Here is a 24934-nt window from a genome sequence, read left to right on the forward strand (position 1 = left end):
CTACTCATGGTTGGTGTTCTTGCCACTTGAGCAAAGCCTCCAGTCTAGCAATTTTGCTGGTTAATTGGAGATGAAGACTTGTTTTGGACAACTTCAAACCATAATCCTCGAGGTCTCTTTAGTAGCTAAGATTCTAGGTGTAAGCCACTATGCCTCCCCCCCCCCCCCCCCCGCCTTTGGTGCTAGGGCTCAAACCCAGGGTCTCACACATGCTATGTAAACGCTCACATTCACTGACCTTTTTTCCTAATAGTGAGTGAGGAACAAAATCAAAGGAGAAACACATGCAGCAGTTTGTATGGGTCTAATAAATTGGTGCGGTGCAGAGATGAAAAGAGACACAGATCATACTTAAAAAGAATGCAAAAGCACAGCTGAAATTGGGCCTCTTTTACCAAGAAAGAGGGAACTTGGGTTTTTTTGAAGCCTGCTGTTTCTGCAGGATACGTCATGTCTTCTGGTTCCCGATTACATCTGCATCTCAGGCCTGGGGCATCGTCAGCATCCCTCTATGTGCCGTTCATAGCAAGGACTACCACGCAAGGCCTCTGAATCTCTCCAAGTTTAAGAGGACATGTGGTGGCTCATGCCTACAATCCCACCCTAGACCCCTTTCTTCAACCACCCACTGGATGTAGTGTCCTATGCTGTCATCCCAGCTACTTCAGCAAGTACTAGAAGAGGCTGGGAGTGTGGCCTAGTGGTAGAGTGCTTGCTTAGAATGCACAAAGCCCATAGGTTCAATTCCTCAGTACCACATACACAGAAAAAGCTGGAAGTGGTGCTGTCACTGAAGTGGTAGAGCGCCAGCCTTGAGAAAGCCCAAGGACAGTACTCAGGCCTTGAGTTCAAGCCCTAGGACTGATAAACAAATGGGCAGCTATGGAGGCGTGGCTTAGTGGTAGAGTGTCTGCATAGCATATTCAAGGCTCTAAGTCTGACACTACACGCTATAAAATCATAGGATAAAATAAATAGAGATAGGAAACAGTCTTGAAGACAACACAGTAAGATCCCATAATATGTCAGACACTGGTTGCTCACAACTGTAATTCTGGCTACTCAGGAGACTGAGATATGAGGATAGTGGTTCAAAAAAAAGCATAATATTCAAGACTCTTATTTCCAATTAACTATCAAAAAGCCAGAATGGAGGTGTGGCTCAATAGTAGACCACCAGTGTTGAAAGAGCTAAAGCCAGCACCCAGGCTCTGAGTTTGCACTGTGGTACCACCTCCCCACCCCCCACAGATACGGAAAGTGAGAAAATGGCTCTGTACCGGGCTCCAAGGCAAACTAAGATCTGAAATTTGCCGTCCTTCCCAATGCTCCTGGGCGCAGCGTTGATGGCACCCACGTAGTGGCAGAATGTTTTGCAGGACGACCTCTGAACAAGGGTGTCAGCCTCGCTGTCCACAATCTGCTCCGTGGTTTCGAAATAAGCCACAGCTCTCTCTGAGGAAAGAAAGCCATCACACCAGTGCTTTCCACACAGCAAGACTCATCATTCACTTTATTCTGGGGACACCAAAAGGACTTTGTGTTAGAGCTCAAATCGTGACTTGATCATGGATGGGAGAATGGCTCCCACAAGTCCATGCTTCATGGCAGGACAGTATGCGCCCAGCAAGGAATTTCCTAATCAAGGATTCCAAGTTTACACTGTGGCACTGGGGTTTGAACCTATGGCCTCATGCATTCTAGGAAAGCATTCTACCACTAATCTATATCCACACCTTTTTTTTTTAATGAGTGAATACTAATTGTACAAAGGGATTTCCTGCAGTATTTCCATACATGCATATAATGTATTTTGATCAACTTCTACTCCACTGTTTCTTACTCTCTTCCCTTACTTGTGTGTGTGTGTGAGCACATGCTGGTCCTGGACTTCAGCTCAGACAATTTCAGAGCCTGGGCTGTAGCCCTAAGCTTTTTGCTCAAGTTTAGTGTTCTACCATTTGAGCTACCTTCTGGAACTCCACTTCTGCCTCATAGACTTTCCTGCCCAACTTGACTTTCAACCATAATCCACAGATCTCAGCTTCCTAAGTAGCCAGGATTACAGGTGTGACTACCTCTTGTCACTCCTCCTTGCGACTGTCTGCAAACCATCCCCCCAACCCCTGCCTTTTTTTTGGGGGGGGGGAAGTCCTGGGACTTGAACTCGGCCTGAGTGCTGTCTTGAGCTCTTCAGCTCAATGATAGCACTTTATCACTGAGCCACAGTGCCACTTGTGGGTTTTCCAGGGTTTAATTGGAGATAAGAGTCTCTTGGGCTTTTGTGCTCAGCTGGCTTTGAACCACAATTCTCAGATGTCAGCTTCCTGAGTAGCTAGTATTACAGGTGTGAGCTACCAGTGCCCAGCTTCTGTGAGACTCATATGTCCAATTAGTTACTCAAAAAACTGGAAGTGGTACTGTGGCTCAAATTGGTAGAGTACTAGCTTTGAGCAAAAGAGCTCAGGGGGGCCGGGAATGTGGCTTAGTGGTCCATGAGGCCTGGGTTTGATTCCTCAGTACCACACAAACAAAAAAGCCAGAAGTGCTGTGGCTCAAGTGGAAGAGTGCTAGCCTTGAGCAAAAGAAGTTCAGGGGCAGTGCCTAGGCCTTGAGTTCAAGTCTCATGATGAGGGGAAAAAAAAAAGATCACAAGCTAGGTGCCGGTGTTTTGCTACTCTGGAGGCCAAGAGCTGAGGATCTCACTGCAAAACCAGCCAGGAGCAGGAAAGTTCACGAGACTCTTATCTCCACTAAACTACCAAAAAAAGCTGGAAGTGGAGCTGTGACTCCAGTGGCAGAGTGCTAGCTTTAAGTGAAAAAGCTCAGGGTAATGTCCAGGCCCTGTGTTCATGTCCCAGTACCAACAAAAAAGTAAAAAAACATTCCCTAATCTCTAGTCCTATTCACCTGGATTCCTGCATACTGGAATTTTCCAAGAAGCCTCTCAATGGCCTAATAATGGCTATCTGTTTAACTTACCCACAAAGTCCCAGATGAAAACATTCTTGTGGAAGATGCGGGCGGACTTGAACCCATGATGGAAAACTTGCTCAAGAGCTGCCACCAGTCCATTTTCTCCACAGAGCAGCACCGTGAGGCTTCCCCTCTGTGAAGCACAACACACAGTGCTCCATGCTGAACACCTTAGAGGCCAAGGGCTGAGGGAACAGGTCTCTGCAGCCAGCCTAGAGCTCACCCGGGAGGACCCAGCATGCACCCTGCCCCCTGCGCCACCTGCACAAGCAGTGTGCAAAGCCCCACAGGCTGTGATGGCCCTAATACCTCTTTCTCAGGTTTATGAAAATGCTTCACAATGTTGTTCACAGCCTCTCCAATTCCTTCTTGGATCTGTCCAGCATTGGGCTCTGGAAAAGAGCATTCTCATGAGAGACGAGCGAATCAAGCGGTATAGGTGAGTGTCAGCACTGGCTGCTCTGCAGGACCTACTGCGCTGGCGCAGGCGGGCTTGGCCGAGGACTTCATCTTGGCAAGATGGAAAAGAATCCAAGCTGGGCACCAGTGGCTTACACTGGTGTAAGCCTCCTAGCTACTCAGGAGGTTGAGATCTGAGGATCCTGGTTCAAAGCCAGCCTGAGATGGATTTAAAGGAATCTCCCCAGATTCAAATTCCAGCCTGACTGCCTACAACCTCTAACCCAAGCCAGGCGCCTGTTCTCCTCTTTAACTTTTTCTCAACTGAAAACACGACTGTTACTTTTAAAAAAGGAGAGAAGGAAGGAAGATGTATTTTTTTTACTGTAATGTATAGAGGAGTTACAGTTACATTCTCCAGGTAGTAGGTGCATTACTTCTCACATAGTGATACCCCTTCTCATGTTTTTTCTCCATTTCTCTCCCCTCGCCCCCTTCCAACTTCGTTCCTTGTTTTGTACCAGTATTGGGACAGAGCTGACATTTTATCACTGGAGCCAAACCCCACTTCCTGATTTTTGCTGGTTAATTGGGTAAGAGTCTCACAGACTTTTCTACATACTGGCTCTGAACCATTATCCTCAGATCTCAGCCTCCTGAGTAGCTAGAATTCTAGTCATGAGCCACTGGTGCCTGGCATCTATCTGCTTTCTTAATCTCCTGGACATAGCATGAATGCTGCTGTGGTCTGAGTGGCTGGAGGCTGGGTAGGACCTTTGAGACTCACTGGAAAACAGAAACCTCAGTACTCACTGGCAGCCTTTCCTGTCAGAGAGGTGATGCTCAGTCTTCTGGCGCTGGTGGGTGACTTCTGCTGCGGGGGAGTGCGGCACTGCCGAGCCAAGTCCTCATCCGAGGGGGTCGCCATGAGCTCGCCAATGAGGATCCTCTCCAGGCTCCCATCGTCAATGCCTCTGCCCAGCCACCGCCCACACGGGAACCTGCGGGCACACCAGTTCCAGTTTAATCATTTTGAAGGCTGCTTATTTAATTATGAAAAATTGAGAAAAGTAGAGATGAGCATGGTAGACACCCCTATTATTATCTTGCCACGTGGTTCTTCTTTGTTAAATATTTTACTGTGAAACGTGTCATCAGAACATTTTATTCCTAGAAACACTTCAGTATGAACCTGGAAATCCTGAGGACATGTCTTTACAGCTACAAATTGCTAGGACTTGAATGCAGGGCCTGGGAGCTATCCCTTTGTGGTTTTTTGGGTTTTGTTCAAGGCAGGTGGTTCAAGTGGTAGACCACTTGAGCCACATCTCTAATTCTACATTTTTGCTTATTAAATGTAGATGAGACTCTCCCAGATTTTTCTGCCCAGGCTGGCTTTGAAGTGTGATCTTCAGATCTCAGCCTTCCACTATCTTGGATTATAGTTGTGAGCCACCAGCACCTGCCTCTGTCTGGTAGCTGAGAGGTTGTCTTCCTTACCAAAATTATTTTATGCTTCCTTTTTGTTGTTTGAAGGGCTGGCCTTAAATTCCAGCCTTCCACATCCTGTGACTGCCAGGGGAAGCACTGTTATCCTTTATTTAAAATTGCTACTCTAAAGGTGATGTACAGAGGGATTAGTTTCATAAATCAGGTAAGGAATACACTTCTTTTTAGGCAATGTCAGTCACCCTGTTCCTCACTAAACTTGAGGTGAAGCCTCATATGAGGGAAGCCTCATATTTACACAGATCTCACCTTTACAACACTTGTGACTAAAAAGAATTAGCAACAAATTTTAAAGCATTTTTGGGAATAAATTTATATTATATAAATAAAGCAATACACCCCCCAACTAAAGTTCACAAGACAATTAAGTGTTGGACATGGTTCAAGTAGTAGAGTGCCTAGCTAAAAATTGGGAGGTCTTGGGCCGGGAGCTTGGCCTAGTGGTAGAGTGCTTGCCTCGCATGCACAAAGACCTGGGTTCAATTCCTTGGTACCATATACATAGAAAAAAGCCAGAAGTGGTGCTGAGGCTCAAGTGGTACAGCTCTAGTCTTGAGAAAGTCCAAAGACAGGCCCTGGGATCTAGCCCAGGTCTGGCAAAAAAAAAAAAAAGGGGGGGGGAGGTCAAACCTCAGAAGTTAAAAAGCAGTGAAAAAAACATTCACAACCTTCTGTCATCAGCTCCTGAGGCCATTTGCTTACCTGTATGTATGTCCTGTGATCTCATTTCTGACCATGACACAGTCCACTAGCCATTTGGCTAAGAGTCCAGAGTTATCGTGACCGATCTGAACTGTGGTAAGCTTCCCCAAGTTCTGGCACTGCAGAGACAAGACCGCAGCTGAGTCAGAACTGTGACACTGCCTCAGCTTTGCAGTAGAACCTAGCTCCATCTCAGAACTAGAGGCCTGTGCACCTGCTCTAGAGAACCCAAGCAGGGAGTCCATGGAGAGACAGGAGAATGATGGGTGCTGGTCATCCATGATGCTGGGTGCTGGACTATAGACCTAATGAAGACAGGAGAAAGCTGTGGAGGAACCCGGAACCCTTATGCCCCATAAAACAGTCAATTGTCCTGAAGTATGAGAAGGGTTTCAATGCGCTGAAAAGGGTCGTATCTAGAGAAAAAAATAGAGCTGAGTGCTGGTGGCTCATGGACTTGATCTACTGTAGCTATTGAGGAGGCTGACATCTGAAGATCAAGGTTCAAAGCCTGTGCAGGAAAATTTGAGACTTTGTGTGTGTGTGTGGGGGGGGGCTCTTGTGGCTTGAATTTTCTACCACTTGTGACACAGCCCCACCTCTGGCTTTTTGGTGGTCAATTGAAGGAAGTCTCATGGACTTTCCAGCCCAGGCTGGCTTCAAACCATGCTCCTCAAATCCTCTTGAGTAGCTAGGATTACAGGTATGAGTCACCAGTGCCTGTCTTGTAAGACTCATCTCCAATTAACCACCAAAAAGCTAGAAGTGGAGGTGTGGCTCAAGGGGTACGAGCTCCAAATTTGAGTGAAAAATCCAAGGTACAGAGATTGAAAAGTAAGTAAAATAAAAGGGGCTGGGATGTAACTCAACTGACAGAGAGCCCTGTCTCAAAAAACAAAAAACAAAAAAAAACAAGAGCAAGGGGCCTGAGCTCACATGTTAGTATTCTGAAACATAAACACACCCTGTAACCCTTTTTCTCCACAAACCTAGCAAATGCTTATTTCTGGAATTCTCCAGTTAATACTTTTGGAGCATGGTTAACTGTGCATACCCAACTGTGCAAAGTGAAACAAGGCATGTGGGCTGACTACTGTAGCAGCCCTGATGGATAAGTCCAAAATGGAGCAGCAGTAAGAGAAATGCAAATGTGAATGTGAATTAAGTTCTAGAGGACAAAACCATCAAACTCTGGGAGTTCTGGAAGCACATGACTTCCTTGTGTCTCGGGGCTCAGATATTACCATAACTTGGGGGACGGAGGAAGACATGGGAAGAAGAGACAGCTAATGGTGTGAGAGCTTGGGGGCAGCATGGTGGATTTCCAGCAAGGCCTATGTTACCTAATTGGTAGTGGGGAGAAACTAAGGGTTTTAATCTTTCATGAATAGATGGCTGTGAGTCTATTACTCCTGCAGAATGCTACAACTTGACATGGAAACTGCTATTCCCAGAGCTCAGACACAGGAGAGGCTTGCAGTTAGAACCATTTCCCTCCTGAATTCCAAACAGGTCTTCTTGTGTATCAGAACCAACCTGCATGGGGACTGAAATACAGGGAAATCCTTCATAATATTAACTAGTTTTGTGTGTTTGCTGGTTCGAGAACTCAGGACCTGGGTGCTATCCCAGCTCAAGGCTGGTGCTCTATCATTTGAGCCCAGCTCTGCTTTAGGCAGGTTAACTGGAGACAACAGACTCTTTTTTTTTTTTTTTGCCAGTCTTGGGGCTTGAACTCAGTGGTTGGGCACTGTCCTTGAACTTTCTCAAGGCTGGTGTTCTACCATTTGAGCCACAGCACCACTTACAGCTTTTTCTGTGTACGTGGTACCGAGGAAACGAACCCAGGGTTTGTGCATGCTAGACGAGCACTCTACCACTAGGCCATACTACTGGTCCTTTTGGGAAATATTTTTGCCTGGTCTGTTTTCAAACCTTGGCCCTGAGATCTTAGCCTCCTGAGTAGTTTGGATTATAAGCATGCATGAGCCATTTGGAGCCTAGCAAAGGGAGTTTTATAAAATCATTCAAAGTAAGTGTCATGTTTGAATCTTTTTCTTTTTTAGTGCTAATGACAAATAAAAAGTTATACTATAAATGCCCCTAGAAGTGTTCAAAAATCATTAGGCCTGCTATGTGTTTCTTATTTTGAGTCAAGGAAAAAATAAAAAGCAAAACTAGACTCCTGCTGGGCACAGTGGCTCACGCCAGCAATCAGAGCTATTCAGGAGGCTGAGATCTGAGGATCACAGTTCAAAGCCAGTACGGCACTAAAGTCAGTGAGACTCTTTAATGTCCAATTAACCACTAGAAAACCAGATGTGGTGCTGTGGTTCAAGGGGTAGGGCGGTAGCCTTGAGCTGAAGAGCTCAGGGACAGTGTCCGGAGTTCAAGCCCCACAACTGGGAAAAACCAAAACAACAAAAACTTAAACTCCTGTAGAAGGAAATACACTTTCTGTTTGGACTGAGATGAGATGACCTACCTCAAATGTCATCTCCAGGAGGTTTTTGGGAATCTGCATCACTCCTGTGTCCCCCAGCTCTCCTGACACACAGATCCAGGGCTGTGATGTGATGATCGCATTGCTCAGCTTTTTAATTGGGATGATCACTGACCTGTAGGGAATCACTGAAAGAAAAAGGTAGAAATTCATGAAAAAAATACAATTAGAGATACATACGATTGTTCCTATTTATCTGTCACTATCTCTGTCTGTATGCGCCCATTAATCCAATCTATGTGTCAATATCTATAGTCCTGGGGCTTGAACTCAGGGCCAGGATGCTGTCCCCTAGCTTTTTTGCTTAAGGCTAGCATTCTATCACTTGACCCACCCACTTTGGACTTTTTTTTTTTTTTGCCAGTCCTGGGCTTGGGCTCAGGGCTTGAGCACTGTCCTTAGACTTTCTCAAGGCTAGCACTCTACCACTTGAGCCTCAGCACCACTTCCGGATTTTCTGCTATGTATGTGGTACCGAGGAATCGAACCCGGGTCTTCATGCATGCTAGGTAAGCACTCTACCACTAGGCCAAACTCCCGGCTCCAACTTTGGACTTTTTGTTCATTAACTGGAGGTAAGAGTTTCTTGGAATTTTCCGCCCAGGCTGTCTTGGAACTGTGATCCTCAGATTTCAGCTTCTGGTGTTGCAAGGATCACTAACACCCAGCTTTAAAGGTTCTTCTAATCATAGACCACTAGATGTCACTGTCCTACCACACACAGATCTTGGCTCAAACTTGGCAGCACAGTTTCGGACATTATGTGTGTTTTTTTCACGTGGGGCTGACTCAAACACATCTGTGTGTCTGTGTGTGCACGTGCATGTGTACATATTGGAAGTGGAGCTTTAACTCTGTCCTGTGTGCAGTACCTTATCCTTTTCACTTGGAGCTGGTACTCTACCACTTGAGCCACAGCTCAACTTATGGCTTTTTTCAGTGGACTTTCCTGCATGGGTTGGCTTGGAACTGTGATCTTCAGATCTTAGCCTCTTGAGGAGCTAGGATTACAGATGTGAGCCACTGATGCCTGGCAAATCATGCTTTTTGCTGATTTCTATACTTTTTGGATTTCTACTCAGTCCCAAGAGGGATATTAGGACCTATCCTAGAGACAGACACACATATGGGATGGGAAATCACACTGGACAAGGTGACAAGCAGACATCACCTCACAATATGAGCTCAAGATCAACCAACTCTTTTTTTTTGGGGGGGGGGGTGTCAGTCATGGGCTTGAACTCTGGGCCTGAGCATTGTCCCTGAGCTCTTCAGTTCAAGGCTAGTACTCTACCACTTTGAGCCACAGTACTACTTCCAGTTTTCTGATGGTTAACTGGAGATAAGAGTCTCATGGACTTTTGAGTCAGGGCTGGTTTTGAACTGTTATTCTCAGATCTCAGCCTCCTCAGTAGCTAAGATTATAGGCGAAAGCCACTGGTGCCCTGTCAGTCATGGGGCTTGAACTCTGGGCCTGGGTGCTGTCTCTGAGCTCTTCAGCTCAAGGCTAGCAATCTACCCCCTGAGCCACAGTGCTACATCCATCAGCCAACCCCCCCCTTTTTTTTTTTTTTTTTTGCTAGTTCTGGGCTTGAGCTCAGGGCCTGAGCACTGTCCTTGGTCTTTCTCAAGGCTAGAGCTCTACCACTTGCGCCTCAGCACCACTTCCAACTTTTTTTTTTTTTCTGTGTACATGGTACTGAGGAATCGAACCCAGGTCTTCATGTATGCTAGACAAGCACTCTACCCCTAGGCCAAACTCCTGGTCCTCATCAGCCAACTCTTATAGCAGAGTAAATGGTTCATCTCCCTAAATGTACACAAATGACTTTCTGTTGGGTGAACAAGCTCCCTTTGGTCCTTTACTGTGGCAGAAGAGAGGAAATTGTCAGGGAAAGGCCATCCTTTCATGGTTTAGTAACCATCGGAATCAAATGGCTTTTGAAATGGAAAGCAGAAGCGGGTAGGAGAGATGGCATTCATGTCTTGAATTGCTAGGTTTGAAAAGGCCAAAGTAAGGTCAACAGCCCGCGCTGCAGAGGCCCACAAAGGCACAACAGTGATTTCACAGTTTATAAAAATAGCAATCTTATTAAACCCAGAATACTTCTTTCATGAAGCAGTTCAATTCCTTAAAGAAAAACCTAAGAACATTAGATGACCTTAGGAATCCTAAGTGGTTTTTCTTCTCTTAAAACTGCTGCAGTGCAGGGCTGGGATGTAGCTCAGTGGCCAAGCACTTGGTCCCCAGTACCAAAAACCAAACCAACAAAAAAACTGCAAGGCTAGGTGCAAGTGGCTTACTCCTGTAGTCCCAGCTACGCAGAAGATTTGAGATAAGAGGATAATGATTCAAAGCCAGCCAAGGCAGGAAAGTCTGGGAGACTCTTACCCACCAAAAAGCGCCGTAGCTCAAATGGTAGAGCACCAGTTTTGAGTGAAAAAGCTAAAAACAGAGTCCAGGCCCTGAGTTTGAGCCTCAGCACTGGCATAAAAACAATAAAATGTGTAAATAACATCTTAGGGTTTGTTTTTTGGTGCTAGTCCTGGGGCTTGAACTCAGGGGTCTGGGCAATGTCCCTGAGTTTTCTTGCTTGCTTGCTTTTTTTTCTTTTTCTTTTTTTTTTTTTTTTTGCCAGTCCTGGGCTTGAGCTCAGGGCCTGAGCACTGTCCTTGGACTTTCTCAAGGCTAGAACTCTACCACTTGAGCCTCAGCTCCACTTCTGGCTTTTTTGTATGTATGTGGTATTGAGGAATCAAACCCAGGTCTTCGTGCATGCTAGGCAAGCACTCCACCACTAGGCTAAACTCGCAGCCCCCCCCCCCCCCCCCCCCCCGCTCTCTTTCTGAGCTCTTTTGCTCAAGGCTAGCTCTTTACCACTTGAGCTACAGGGGCCACTTGTTTTTGTTTTGTTTTTTTCCTCTGTGTATGTGGTACTGAGGAATCAAACCCAGGACGACTTCATGCATGCTAGACAAACACTCTACCACTAAGCTACATTCTCAGTCTTATTCTTTTTTTTTTTTGAGATAAGGTTTTGCCCAGGTTGGCCTTGAATTTGTGATCCTCCTGCCTTCGTCGCCTAAGTGGCAGGATTACAAGAGTCTATCAACATGTACCCATCTTTACATTTTTGCTTTCCCCTGCACTAGGGAAAAAATGTTGGGCATGGTAGACAGATACTTTTTCTCTGAGCTATATTCCTGTCCCCAGTATTTTGGATTCTTTCTGGCCAGTCCTGGGGCTTAAATTCAGGGTCTAGGCACTGTCCTTGAGCTTTCTCAAGGCTAGTGCTCTACTACTTGAGCCACAGTACCACTTCCAGCTTTTTTCTGAGTATATGATACCAAGGAATGGAACCCAGGTCTTCACAAATGCTAGGCAAGCACTCTATTGCTAGGCCATACTCCCAGCCCCATATTTTTGCATTTTTATACCTACAAACTCATAAACAGGTTGATCGTACTAGTGGCCATTATAAATGTCTTTCTCCTTATTTGTCTTTTCCAGAGATGAGGAAGCCAAAATCTCCCTAATTCTGGCCAATGAAATGTAAATGATGTTTAGTGGGGTACTTCTTAATAAGGTTTTTCTAACATAGATCTTACAGATGAATGTGTTTTGGTACCAGTAATGGGGCTTGAACTTAGGGCCTGAGTACTGTTTCTTAGCTTTTTCACTCAAGGCTGGTTTTCCACTACTTGAGCAACATCTTCACTTCAAGCTTTTTCTGGTGGATTGTAGCTAATAGTCTCATAGGTTTTCCTGCCTGGTTGGCTTTGAACTCTGATCCTCTGATCTCAGCCTGTTGAGTACTTAGGAATATAGGTGTGAGTCATAACATCTGGCTGCAGTTTCACTTTTGGAGACATGATTCCCCTTTCTCCAGACTTACTGATGGTTGTGAAGACGCTGGTAAAGCAGAAGTAGTCCACAGCATTGAGAGAGAGGAGATGATACAGAAACTGCTCTCTCTCTTCTTCACAGCGCAGGAAAGCATAGCGCTTATAAAGCTTCCTAAAGAGGCAAACAAGCACACATTATCCCTTGATTCTAAATTAGTATACCTCTACCATATAAACAAGAAATTTTCATCTCATACAGAAAGGCCTGGTCTTACTTGGTCAGTGGCTGGTTAGACAGCAACTGTTTTAGGTGCTGGGACAGAAGCTTCTTTTCCAGGGACAATCTGATCCACGCTCGAGCACGCCCCACATCAGTCTTGATCTCACTCATGCTCTGAATGTGCCTAGAGAACACAGACGGCAGTGAGGGCTTGGTTCTGTGTGGCCCAGAGACTACAGACAGACGACAGGAACTACAGACTGGATAGTCCATCCTGCCATGCACATACAATGAGAAGGCTGGCTAAATCTTCAGCCATCCCAATTGACTCATAAAACCACCCCATATCACTTCTATATGGCAACTTGAGCTCACAGGCAGTATCTTATGAACTGTAACACCTTAGGAATTATCCACACTCCTGAACTTTGCAGCTTTATGTTTTCTTTAATTTTTAAAATATTTATGACAGTACTGGAGTTTCAGGGCTCTGGGTTTACTAGACAGATGCACTGCTATGTAAGAGACACACCTCCAACCCACTTTTTTTTTTTTTATGTACTTTTTTTTTTTTTTTGCCAGTCTTGGGCTTGAGCTCAGGGCCTGAGCACTGTCCTTGGACTTTCTCAAGGCTAGAGCTCTACCACTTGAGCCTCAGCACCACTTCCAGCTTTTTTCTATGTATGTGGTACCAAGGAATCGAACCCGGGTCTTCATGCATGCTAGACAAGCACTTTAACCACTAGGCCAAACTCCCAGGCCTCCAACCCACTTTTTAAGTTTATGATTTTTTTCTGTTTTGGCCTCTAAACACCTATATTCGCTTCCTTATTCCAGACCCTCAAGAGATTAAAAATAAGACAATCAGAATAGTGAAGTTTGTATTCACAGTGGTTGTTCTATGGCTTACATATATGCCACAAGTTTCATCTATTGAACTATTTTTCAGGTGGTCTCAGACACCATGTGTCTAAGTGTCGGGAACATTCTCCCCCTCCCTGAATTCTTAGCGTAGGAATGTGCCTGCATAGTTCCTTGCCCTAAAGTCACTAAGCAACTCATGCCTGCTTGTATTGATATGTAAACATCCTACCACCTGCCCTCCTACCCTGAGCAGTACCCCAACCCCCTCTTGCCTCTCCTGAAGAGACATCTAAACCCCTGTGTGAAAAATAAAATTCGCAGCTTGATCAGAACGCTTGTCTTGCTGCCTTCTTCGTGTCTCCTGTCCCTCTCATTCCTCCCTCTAGGTTCTTGGCCCTATTAACGTCCCGCAGGACGGGACATCTAAGTCCAGCTACAATGTACTGATGATTTTAAAAATGGAAGAGTCTTGGAAAATTGCATGGTTACATATTACAAAAATGACATAGCCTGACATCGATGAATTACTATGTATGCACATAAATTACTATTCCAGTGGGTCTGAATCTATCTTCCTAAATGACTTTTCTCCTAAGGAAGAATGAGGAGAAAAAGCAGGGCAGGTCTAGAGACACCCTATTTTACAGTGTAAGCACTGGCTCCTGGCTGTATAGCTAAGCTAGTAGCACAGCTGAAAATGCTAACCCTGGAAAACTGGTCACAGAGCCCAAGTTTGGTTGGTCTTCCTGTTTTCCTATCTATCCACCTATCTATCTATCTATCTATCTATCTATCTATCTATCTATCTATCTATCTATCATCTATCTGTTGCTGGTTATGGAGCTTGAACTCAGGGTCTGGGTTCTGTTTCTGAGTTCTTTTGCTCAAGGCTAGCACTCTACCACTTTGATCCACAATGTCACTTCTGGTTTTCTGGTGGTTTATTGGAGATAAGAGCCTCAGGGAATATTCTGCTTGGGATGACTTTGAGCCATGATCCTCACATCTCAGCTTCGTGAGCCAGGATTACAGGCGTGAGTCACCTTTGTCTGGCTTCACTGAACTTTCGTTATGTTTAAGATCAAAGAATCCTATATGAGATAGGTACTGTTTCTAGTTGAAACCTTGAGAAACTGAGGCACAGGTAAGGTCACACATGTAGCCAGAAGTAAAGTCAAGACTAGTATGCTTGAGTGCCACTTGTTGAAAGCTGTATTTAATAAATCAAATAAAAATCAACAACATTTGTAAGGCAAATCATAAATGTTACCATTGTTACAAATGTTATAATACTCATTTTAAACCTATATATCTAAACAGCTGAGTACTGTGCCTAAAATGTTTAAAAGAAAAAAAAAGCTTCCTTCATCTGAAAAAAATCTATTTGGGATTTTTTTTGTGTGCCTGTTCTGGGACTTGAACTCAGAGCCTGGGTACTCTTCCTGAGGCTTATCATTTTTAGCATTTATTTACTTATTGCTCAAGGTTAGCACTCTACTACTTCTGGATTTTTGGTGGCTAAGGGTCTTACAGACTTTTCCTTCCTGGCTGTCTTCAAACTGTAATCCTCAGACCTTGGCCTCCTGAGTAGTCAAGATTCCAGGTGTGAGCCACCAGTGCCTGGCTGTTTTGGATATTTTAATGCCTCTGAAAATATCTAAGGTCAGTAAGTGGGAAGTAATAATTTTCAGACCTGTATTTGTTTCAAATGCTGCGAGTAAGATTTCTGTCCAGTAACCTGCTATTACCTGAACTTTTTTTTCTCTTTTTGCCTGAATCTATAGATAATAAGTATTTAAGGGCATTCGCAGGGGAAAAAAATCAAATAAAAAGTTATATAATAGATTAGAAATATTTTATAGAACCTTTGGATTTAATGTCAGAAAAATACACTAGACATCAATAAATAAAAATGATAAAAAATGCTTTCTTCTAAATATGTAAGGAAAAAGTAATTTAGGTGAAAAGCCATAAAATATTTTCATTATCATTATTTTAATATATGTAACAAATACCTCATGTCCTGGATAAGAGAGACCCTGAGTGTAGGTAACGTAACTCCTGAGTCAGATTTTCTTCTTTCTGGTCCAAGGGCAACTGTGGAAAAGCATCAACAAAATACTAACTAGCTGTACTTATTAATTTAATAAATTTATAATTGTAGTAGACTTATAGATAATATATATGATAACTTTATATAATTTCTTAACCCATTTATAATTATTAATAGCTATTATTTATAATTTATTAATTGGCTGCATTTAGACTGTTTTTGGTTGATCATGGGTATTGAACTCTGGGTCTGGGTGCTGTCCCTGAGCTCTTCAGCTCAAGGCTAGCACTCTACCACTTGAGCCACAGCACCACTTCTGTTTTTCTGGTGGATAATTAGAGATAAGAGTCTCACAGACCTTTGTGCCTGGGCTGGCTGTGAACCAAGATCCTTAGATCTCAGCCTCCAATGTAGCTAGGATTACAGGCGTGAGCCCCTGGTGCCTGGCTTGCATTTAGACTTTTTTTTTGGCCAGTCTTGGGGCTTGATCTGAGGGCCTGGGCACTGTCCTTGGACACTTTTTGCTCAAGGCTAGCATTCTGCCACTTGAGTCACTAAGGAATCGAACCCAGGGCTTTATGCATGGTAGGCAAACATTCTACCACCAGGCTATGCTCCTGGCCCTGCATTTAGACATTTTAAATTATTTTTTTTTTTAAAAAAAGAAGTCCATCTGGCAGCCAGGAGCGTGGTAGAGTGCTAGCCTTGAGGAAAGCCCAAGGATAGTGCTCAAGCCCTGAGTTCAAGCCCCAGGACTGGCCAAAAAAAAAAAAAAATGCACCTAGCAAATAAGGCAAAGTATGCAAATTTTCTACAGCTACTCATTCGAACAACATAATTACAGAAAACAATGTCCAAATTAAGGTAACTCAGTATGTCCATCTTTACCTCTGGACTTGTGAAGTGGAAATGTATGAACACTGGAAAAAGTGCTTTAAAAAATAAAACGAGGGGCCAGGAGTCTGGCCTGGTGGTACAGTGTTTGCCTAGCATGCACAAAGACCCAGGTTTGACTCCTCAGTACCACATATATAGAAAAGCCAGAACTGGTGCTGTGGCACAGTAGTAGAGCACTAACCTTGAAGAAAGCCCAAGGACAGTGCTCAGGCCCTGGGTTCAAGGCCCAGGACTGGCAAAATAAATAAATAAAAAATAAATTTAAAAAAATAAGATGATGGCCAGGAGTTTGGCCTAGTGGTTAAAGTGCTTGCCAAGCATGCACGAAGACCCGGGTTCGATTCCTTGGTACCACATACATAGAAAAAGCCGGAAGTGGTGCTGAGCCTCAAGTGGTAGAGCTCAAGGACAGTGCTCAAGCCCTGAGCTCAAGCCCAGGACTGGCAAAAAAAAAAAAAAAAAAAAATAATAATAAGATGAAGCTGGGTACCAGTGGTTCGTGCATGTAATCCTAGCTACTCAGCGGGCTGAGGTCTGAGGATTCCAGTTCAAACCCAGCCTTGGCAGGAACTCTGTGAGACTCTTTATCTCCAATTAATCATTAGAAAACCAGAAGTGAAGCAGTGGCTCAAAGTGGTAGAGCACTAGCCTTAAGCTGAAAAAGCTCAGGAACAGTGCCTAGGCGTGCCTCATGACAACCCCCCTTCCCTCCAAAAAAGAAAAGAACAGTGCTGGAATGTGGCTTGGTGGTAAAGTGCTTGCCTATCATGCATGAAGCCCTGGGTTCAATTCCTTAATACCATCACAGAAATAGAAAAGGCTGTAAGTGGCACTGTGGCTCAAGTGACAGAGAGCTAGCCTTGAGCAAAAGAAGCTTAGGGACGGTAGCCAGGCCCTGAGTTCAAGCCCCACTGACTGGCAAAAAAAAAAAAGAGACAAGAAAAGAAAAACAAGCAAGTTCTTGGCTGTAAATATACATAGACACAGATACACACAGTCATAGCTCAAAACATCTTTTTGTTTGTTTTTTGGTGCAGGTCCTGGGGCTAACCTTAGGACCTAGGCATTATCTCTGAGCTGTTTTTGTTCAAAGCTAGCCATCTACCACTTGAGCTGTCACAGCTTAACTTCTAGCTTTTCTGGTGGGTAAATGGAGATGAATCTCCTGGATATTCCCTACCCAGGCTAGCTTCAAACTCCATTCCTCAGATCCCAGCCTCCTAATTAGCTGTGGTTATGAAACTTCTAACATGAGATGTCTTCTATCAACTGGAAGACAATCTGACTTCTAACCTGAGTGTGGAGGTGCATACCTGTGTACAGGTGTATACCCAGAGTATGTGAGAGGACGATCACCTGACCCCAGGAGTTTGAAATTAGCCTAGGTATCACAGACTCTATCATTCACAAATAAATACAATACATACAGAAGCAAGTAAGTAAATAAGGGAAACGACTCTGACTCTAGGAAAGGGGTTTTTTGTAATGGTCCTTGAGCTTAATGTAAACTGAGGGCCTTGTTATTGCTTGGTTTTTTTTGCTCAAGGCTAGTGCTCTAACCACTTGGAGCCACAGCGCCAGTTCTGGTTTTCTTGTAGGTAACTGGCAGGTACTTTTCTGCTAGGACTGGCTTTAAACTGTGATCTTCAGATCTCAGCCTCCTTAATAGTAGGATTATAAGTATGAGCACTGGCACCCAGCCCACACTTTTATGTAAGAGGAATGTACCCTGGCACACTTTTTGATTGACATGACTGCCTTGGCATAGCCAATATTACCTTTCCTGTTATGAGTAAGGAGGCAGAAGATGAGAGGTCAAGTGACTTTCTCTAGCCTCCCATCTAATAAATCACATTGATCGTCTCTGCTTTATTCCACTTCTGGCAGGACGGGTAAGTTTCCACTTAAGATGGGAAAGAGACAAACCTGGCCGCTCAGAACTGACTCATACATAGTCTGATGCTGCCTGCTCTATGGAAGCAATCTATCCCAAACCAGTGTCGGCTCACCTGGTGATTCTGCAAGGTGCTCTTGCTTCTCTTCTCTGTCCTGAAACTGAATTAAATGTGACCACAAGGCCGACTTCCCCTGAAAAATAAAAGATTTAAGATGCAGTCTTGTGGCTTTTCTGTACTCCCCACCTTGGATCTGAACCATGATCCTGTAGCTCTCAGCCTTGTGAGTAGATGGGCCTATAGGTGTCATCCCTGGCCCCCAGCATGACTTTTTAGTTATTTTTGGTGAGCTGAGGACTGAAGCAGGGCTCTGTGCATTGTAGGCACATGGCTACTGAGCCACACACAGGGGCCTCTGTGACATTTTGAGCATCTAACTCCTTCATCTTGTTGAGGAGCCTGGCAAGAGTCTGGCAAAGGGAAGAGAAGCATTTCAGCAGAATGCCAGAAGGGCTGGCGTGGTGACCATTGAGGTCAGCTGGATTGTCACCTTGTAGTAAATAATTAGGCCACGTTAATGGCCATGGAATTAAAGGGCTCTAGTAGCACAAAATACATATTCAAATGTACAATGTTTGGGTATGAGGGAAGGAGGGAAGAAAACAGACCTAACAGGATAAACAGAAAGGGAAGTCCCATCAGTAATGTATCAAAAAGGAGACTGAAGACCAGAATAAAGAAACTACCTGAACATTTCCACCCTTAACCACTATATCAGAAAATGGTAAGGAAGTATTCGTTTTGGCTGGAAAAAATTAAGCAAGGAGTAAACAATGAGTGTGGGGTTTTATCTTTTGCTATTTGTTCCCAAATCACTGTCTGATTGTTGATTATGTTTTACTTCTCTGGAATTAAAAAGCTGGTGACACCCTACTAGTTATCTTGTGATAAAAGACAAAGGAACACAGACGTTATTTATTTTTTTGGCTCAAGACTGGTGCTCGACCAGCTCCACTTTTGGCTTTTTTCTAATTCATTGGAGATTGTCTCATAGCCTTTCCTTCCAGCACTGGCTTTGAACCTTGATCTTCAGATCTCAGCCTTCAGAATAAACTCAGAATATAGGTGTGAGTCGTAAGTGCCAGGCCAAAGACAGCCTTTAACTGACATCTTCTCCATGTTTCCTTTCTTACAGATCGCCTAATGGGCTATGCCATGAGCAGTTACCTGCTTGACTTGCAAGCCGTGGCTCCATATCCTCTCCAGCAGGTCACAGAGGCTGGCAATCAGGGTGTTCTCCTCCAGGCCGGTGATGTTTGCCTCCCCGTGGCCCAGTTCCACTGCCTCATGTCCCATCTTCTCTACCAACATGCGCTTTGTCTGAAATATCACATATGACCGGTCATAAATTACCCTATAAATGAGTCAATTACTGGCCTGAGAGATGTGGCTTCCCTTAATTATTTGTCTAATTATGAATTTGTGCGTGTGTGTGTGTGTGTGTGTTTGTGTGTGGGTGAGTGCATGTGCACTATTCCTAAGCTTGTACTCAGGGGCCTGGCACTGCCCCTGAACTTTTGTGCTTCAGGCTAGCAGTCTATCATGGGAGCCACAACTTCACTTTTGACTCTTGGTGCTTGAGGTAAGAGCCTCATGGACTTTCCTGCCAGGACTGATTTTAAACAGTGATCCTCGGATTTCAGCCTCCTGAGTAGCTAGGATTTCCACTAGCACCAGGGCTAATTACAAATGTTTGGAGGGAAAACGTTTTAATCTCTAACTAATACCATCTGGGTATTACTACTATGTCAGAGAAATGGAGGAACACTACAGGGAAAATAAAATATTTGCACAACACTCATAATGTAGGAAAAGTGCTTTTATACAATCATTTTCTTTTCTTTTTGTGGTTGTAGGGCTTGAACTGAGGGCCTGGGTTCTGCCCCTGAGTTCTTTTGCTCAAGGATAGTGCTCTACCACATTGAGCCACAGCTCTATTTCCACTTTTCTGGTAGTTATTTGGAGATAAGAGACTTGTGGGGACTTTTCAGTTTGGGCTGGTTTTGAACCATGATCCTCAGCTCTCATCCTCCAGATTACAGGATTAAGGCCTGAGCCACAGACACCAAGCTGCAATAATTTTCTGATTATCAACTTCTATCACATTGAGACCTAGAAAATGGACTGACTGGGGCCAGGGTTTGGCCTAGTGGTAGAGTGCTTGCCTAGCATGCATGAAGACCCAGGTTCGATTCCTCTGTACCACATACACAGAAACAAGTCAAAAGTGGTGCTGAGGCTCAAGTGGTAGAGTTCTAGCCTTGAGAAAGCTCAAAGATAGTGGTCAGGCCTCAAGTTCAAGCCCCAGGACTGGCAAAAATAAAATAAAATAAAATAAAATGGACTGCCTGGAACAGGAGTCCAATTCTGCTACTACAACTTTTTTTTTTTTTAAACCATTCCCAGTATCTTGGCATATAAAGCTATTTGCTGTATGCACAAAAGAAATGAACAGCTCTGGGGCTGAGAGTTTGGCCTAGTGGTAGAGTGCTTACCTAGCATGCATACATAGAAAAAAAGCCAGAAGTGGTGCTGTGGCTCAAGTGGTAGAGTGCTAGCCTTGAGAAAGCCCAAGGACAGTGCTCAGGCCCTGAGCTCAAGGCCCAGGACTGACAAAAATAAATAAATAAATAGATAAACAAACAGCTCAAAGTTCTTGTGTGTGTGTGTGTGTGTGTTCCAAGTCAGGGTCTGGGTGCTGTCTCCAAGCTTTTGCTCAAGGTTAGCACTCTACCACTTGAGCCACAGCCCTATTTCCAGCTTTTCTGGTGCTTAATTGGAAACAAGAGTCTTGCTGATTTTCCGTATGACCTGGCTTTGAGCCCAGATCTTCTGATCTCAGCCTTCTGAGTAGCTAGGATTACAGGCATGAGTCACCAGAACCTGGCAATGTCTTTTGATGCCAGACAATCCAAAGATGAGAAAAACTATGTGGGGCTCCCCAATTACTGGTGAGTCACAACAAATCGTGGAATTTCACATAAGAACACCTGTAAGGTTCCTTTTAGGGAAGCTATGTCCCCATTGGAGATTGACTCCTCTCCTCTAAGCCACACTTCCCGCCCCCAGCACAAGTACTAATTCACATTGTCCAGCAACAGTAAGTAATACATACCTTCATTCTGCATTCCTTTAGTAATCCTTCCACAAATTTCCAGTTAGTTTGTGCAATTACTGCAGGAGACAGGTCTGACAATTTGGGTTGCCTCAGGTTTTTTCCTAAGCTTCGTGCCTCTTGCATATATTTCTAAAAAAGAGTATTTTAAAAGTATATAAGTATCATTTTCTATTCTACTGAACCTTACACCAACAAATACAATAAGCCAGTTGCAGAAAGCTTGGATTAGCATGTGGCACTTTAGAAATAATGCTGTGCTCTCCTAAACCTGTTAATTCATCAAGTTTAAAATCATTCACAATCACATGGGACTCACTGAGTATGTGTGTGTGTGCTCGTGCTAGTATTGGGGACAGATCTCAGGGCCTCAGCTCTATCCCTCAGCTTTTTTGCTCAAAGCTGGCTCACTACCACTTGAGAAACAGCTTCACTTAAAGTTTTTTTTTTTTTCCTCCTGTTGTTAATTAATGGAAGATAAAGAGTCCCAAGGACTTTGGGACTTTGTGCCTCAACTGGCTCTGAAACACAATTATAAGTGTGAGCTATCAGCATTAGGCATAGGTTCGTTTTTGCTGTTATTTTTGGTTGGTTGTAGGGTTTATACTCAGGGCCTGGACATTGTTCCTGAGCTCTTTTCTTGCTCAAAGCTTGCGCTCTAACCACTTTGAGCCACAGCCTCACTTCCAGTTTTGGAGTGGTTAACTGCAGATAAGAGTTTCACAGAGACTTTCCTTCCCTGGCTTCAAGCCTGGTTCCTCAGATCTAGGCCTCCTGAATAGCTAGGATAACAGGCACGAGTCTCTGGAATGATATTACCTGAAGGTGCAATTAATCTGGCTAGAGTGAAAAGACAGATGCCTGGTTGGAGGTGCAAGTTCTAGAGAAGCCTAGTGGATTTCAGCTCATTTCTTTCCTCCTACACTCCTCTCTCACACAAGAATTTCACATATCTGTCGAGCTTGGCCAGCTCTAATTGATGTCACAACAGTAAATCTAGACGTTCTAGAACTGAGTAGACAGGCATATTGACTGTTAGTACATCTAAAATTTATTTATTTATTTTTGGTACAGGTACTGGGACTTGAACTCAGGGCCTTGCATTCTTTTTTGGTAAAAGCTAGTACTCTACAACTTAAGCCATAATTCCACTTTTGGCTTTTTGGTGATTTACTGGAGATCATAGTTTCCCAAACTTTTCAGCCTAGGAAGGCATGGAACCCTGGCTTCTGGATTCCTAAGACTTGGCTGTCTGGGACGGCTTCTGAATCTCCAGATCTCAGCCTCCTTAAGTAGCATGTGTTAAAGGCTTTAGCCACTGACCCGTGCCTAATTTAACTGCTTCTCAGTGTTTTTTTTTTGTTTTTTTTTTTTTTTCTTTTGTTAGTCCCGGGGCTTGAATTCAGGGCCTGGGCACTGTCCCTGATCTTCTTTTGCTCAAGGTTAGCACTCTACCACTTGAGCCACAGCACCACTTGTCTGTTTCTGTTTATGTGGTACTGAGGACTTGAACCTAGTGCTTCATGCATGCTAGGCAAGCCATATTCCCAGCCTCTTCAGTTTTCTTTCTCTCTTCCTCTCAAAGTCAGTCATGGAGCTTGAACTCTGGGCTTGGGTGTTGTCCCTGAGTTCTTCAGCTAGTGCTCAATCACTTGAGCCATGGCGCCACTTCCAGTTTTCTGGTCATTAATTGGAGGTAACAGTCTCTTGGACTTCAGTGCCTGGGCTGGCTTTGAACAGAGATCCTCAGATCTCAGACCCCAGAGTAGCTGGGATTTATAGGCATGAGCCACCTGCTCCCAGCCTCCTCAGTTTTCTTTTTTTCTTTTTTTTTTTTTGGCCAGTCCTGGGCTTTGGCTCAGGGCCTGAGCACTGTCCTTGGACTTTCTCAAGGCTAGAGTTCTACCACTTGAGCCTCAGCACCACTTCCGGCTTTTTTCTATGTATGTGGTACCAAGGAATCGAACCCCGGTCTTTGTGTATGCTAGGCAAGCACTTTAACCACTAGGCCAAACTCCCAGCCCCACCTCCTCAGTTTTCTAATAAACATTCTTATCCCTTTAATTGGTGCTGAACTTGTGAAAAAGATCACTTATAAAATTAAATAAACTTTAATGATAAAGAGGGAAAAATATGAGAAAGGCTCCTAAATTACTTGGGTCACCAGGAAAACAGTGGTGAATGCAAGCTGGCATGCATGGTCAGTATGAAAAAGCTTGCTGGACATCAGGATTTCTGGGTTCCAAGCCAACTTTGCTTTTGTGTTTAACCTTTGGGCAACTATCATGGACTTTAACTAATTATTCCAGGTTGAAAAAGATGAGCTCAAGGGCTCCTCTTAGCATTCAATATTCTATGTTGATGACTGGATTTTCTGAAACATAAAATATATACTATGAAAGTAAATTAAAATGTCATGCAAAAATCTAAGAGAGAAAAGCCAAAATTCAAATACTTCTGTTCTTCAAAAAGAAAAAAAAAACAATCATAAGAGGGAATGTATATTGTATACATTTTTCCATCTCTGAAATAAAAGCAATTTATTTTTATTAAAAAAAAAAAAAAAGATCCCAGAAGGAAGAGCTGTGGCTCAAGTGGTAGCATACTAGTCTGGAGCACAAAAGCTCAGAGACAGTGTCTAGGCTCTGAGTTCAAGTCTCAGGACTAGTACACTCTCGCTCATGTGTGCACTCACCCTCCTCCAATAAACAAACAAACAAAAAATAAATAAGCAGGTAAAAGCAATTTTAACAATATATTTTTTTAAAAAATAGCCGAGCACGGTGGCTCATGCCTGTAATCCTAGCTACTCAGGAAACTGAGATCTGAGGATCCAGGTTTAAAGCTGAGGCTCTTATCTCCAATTAACTACTAGAAATCTAGAAGTGGTGCTGTGGCTCCAGGGGTAGAGCAGTAACCTTGAGCTGAATTGCCCAGGGACAACGCACAGGCCCAGAGGTCAAGTCCTGTAACCACCAACAATAACAACAACAAAATCCCAGCTGGGTGGCTTACAGTTGTAATCCTAACTACTCAGGCGGCTGAGATCCAAGGATCATAGTTCATTCGAAGCCAGACCAGGCAAAGTTTTAGACCCTAAGTCAAGTCCCCAATACTGGACAGTTTTACTGCTATCAGGGTGGAATTACTTAGTCAACACTCACAGAACAGAAGAGCATCACACACAAGGGGAAGCCGAGGGCAAAGCAGGGAGATGGAGTGCTTGTGTGATAGGTGATGGGAGGTACTCTACAGCTACATGAACTCCCACACGTGTGTACATCGTCAAGCAACACCAAGGATCATGTGGGAACATCTGGTGAAGCACTTGCAAGGCAGAGGACATACCAGGCAGCACTCAGAGAAGGACTTTTTAGGAAGCCGTGCAGGAGGAGGTGGGCCCTGCTCCCACTCCCAGAATCCCATGGAGTTCTGACAGACCAAAAGGTCCCCGGAAGGCTAACAGGATGAAGTATCAATGACAGAAAAGCAAAAAACAAAAAGGACAGGGAGAGAGAGACAGGCAAAACCAGCATGCACATGAGAAAACCACAGTAAAGGGGCAAAAGAAATACAGTTGCCAAAGGAAGGCAATGACAGGATGCTTCAGTTCTTAAGCAAATGCTCAAACTCACATATAGATGAACACTAAGAAAAAGCCAGAGATGTTTACAATCATGCTTTTTTTTGCTTTATTTCTACACATTTGACTTTAGAAAACAGTTAATAGATTTTCTAACTACATTTTTCTTTGGATCAATAATTTACTTTTAACTCTTCAGTTGTATAATTACGATTTATTTTCAAAATATAAATAAAGCATATGGATCTTAATTTCAAAATGTACCACAAATGGTGTTAGCAAGCCAGGACAAAGCTTAGGTAAATGCCTTTT

At 43.9% G+C, this 24934-nt stretch overlaps 1 protein-coding gene across 2 annotated transcripts in view; it reads right to left on the minus strand.

Moving 5' to 3' along the window:
• Positions 1 to 24934, minus strand: part of Dennd5b (DENN domain containing 5B) — a 137324-nt gene that overhangs the window by 2875 nt on the left and 109515 nt on the right. For both annotated transcript variants that reach the window (XM_090319310.1, XM_090319302.1), the window contains 12 exons: positions 21040 to 21171; positions 19092 to 19244; positions 17979 to 18057; positions 15035 to 15116; positions 12211 to 12339; positions 11986 to 12107; positions 8072 to 8217; positions 5587 to 5705; positions 4189 to 4376; positions 3286 to 3368; positions 2983 to 3109; positions 1281 to 1455 (listed from right to left, as the gene is read on the minus strand). In XM_090319310.1, the coding sequence (XP_090175436.1) occupies positions 1281 to 1455; positions 2983 to 3109; positions 3286 to 3368; positions 4189 to 4376; positions 5587 to 5705; positions 8072 to 8217; positions 11986 to 12107; positions 12211 to 12339; positions 15035 to 15116; positions 17979 to 18057; positions 19092 to 19244; positions 21040 to 21171 (1535 nt within the window). The remainder of the gene's footprint in view (positions 1 to 1280; positions 1456 to 2982; positions 3110 to 3285; positions 3369 to 4188; positions 4377 to 5586; positions 5706 to 8071; positions 8218 to 11985; positions 12108 to 12210; positions 12340 to 15034; positions 15117 to 17978; positions 18058 to 19091; positions 19245 to 21039; positions 21172 to 24934) is intronic.

Source organism: Megascapheus bottae, chromosome 2, assembly GCF_031878675.1.
Source record: "Megascapheus bottae isolate mThoBot1 chromosome 2, mThoBot2.hap1, whole genome shotgun sequence".
NCBI classification, from domain to species: Eukaryota; Metazoa; Chordata; class Mammalia; order Rodentia; family Geomyidae; genus Megascapheus; species Megascapheus bottae.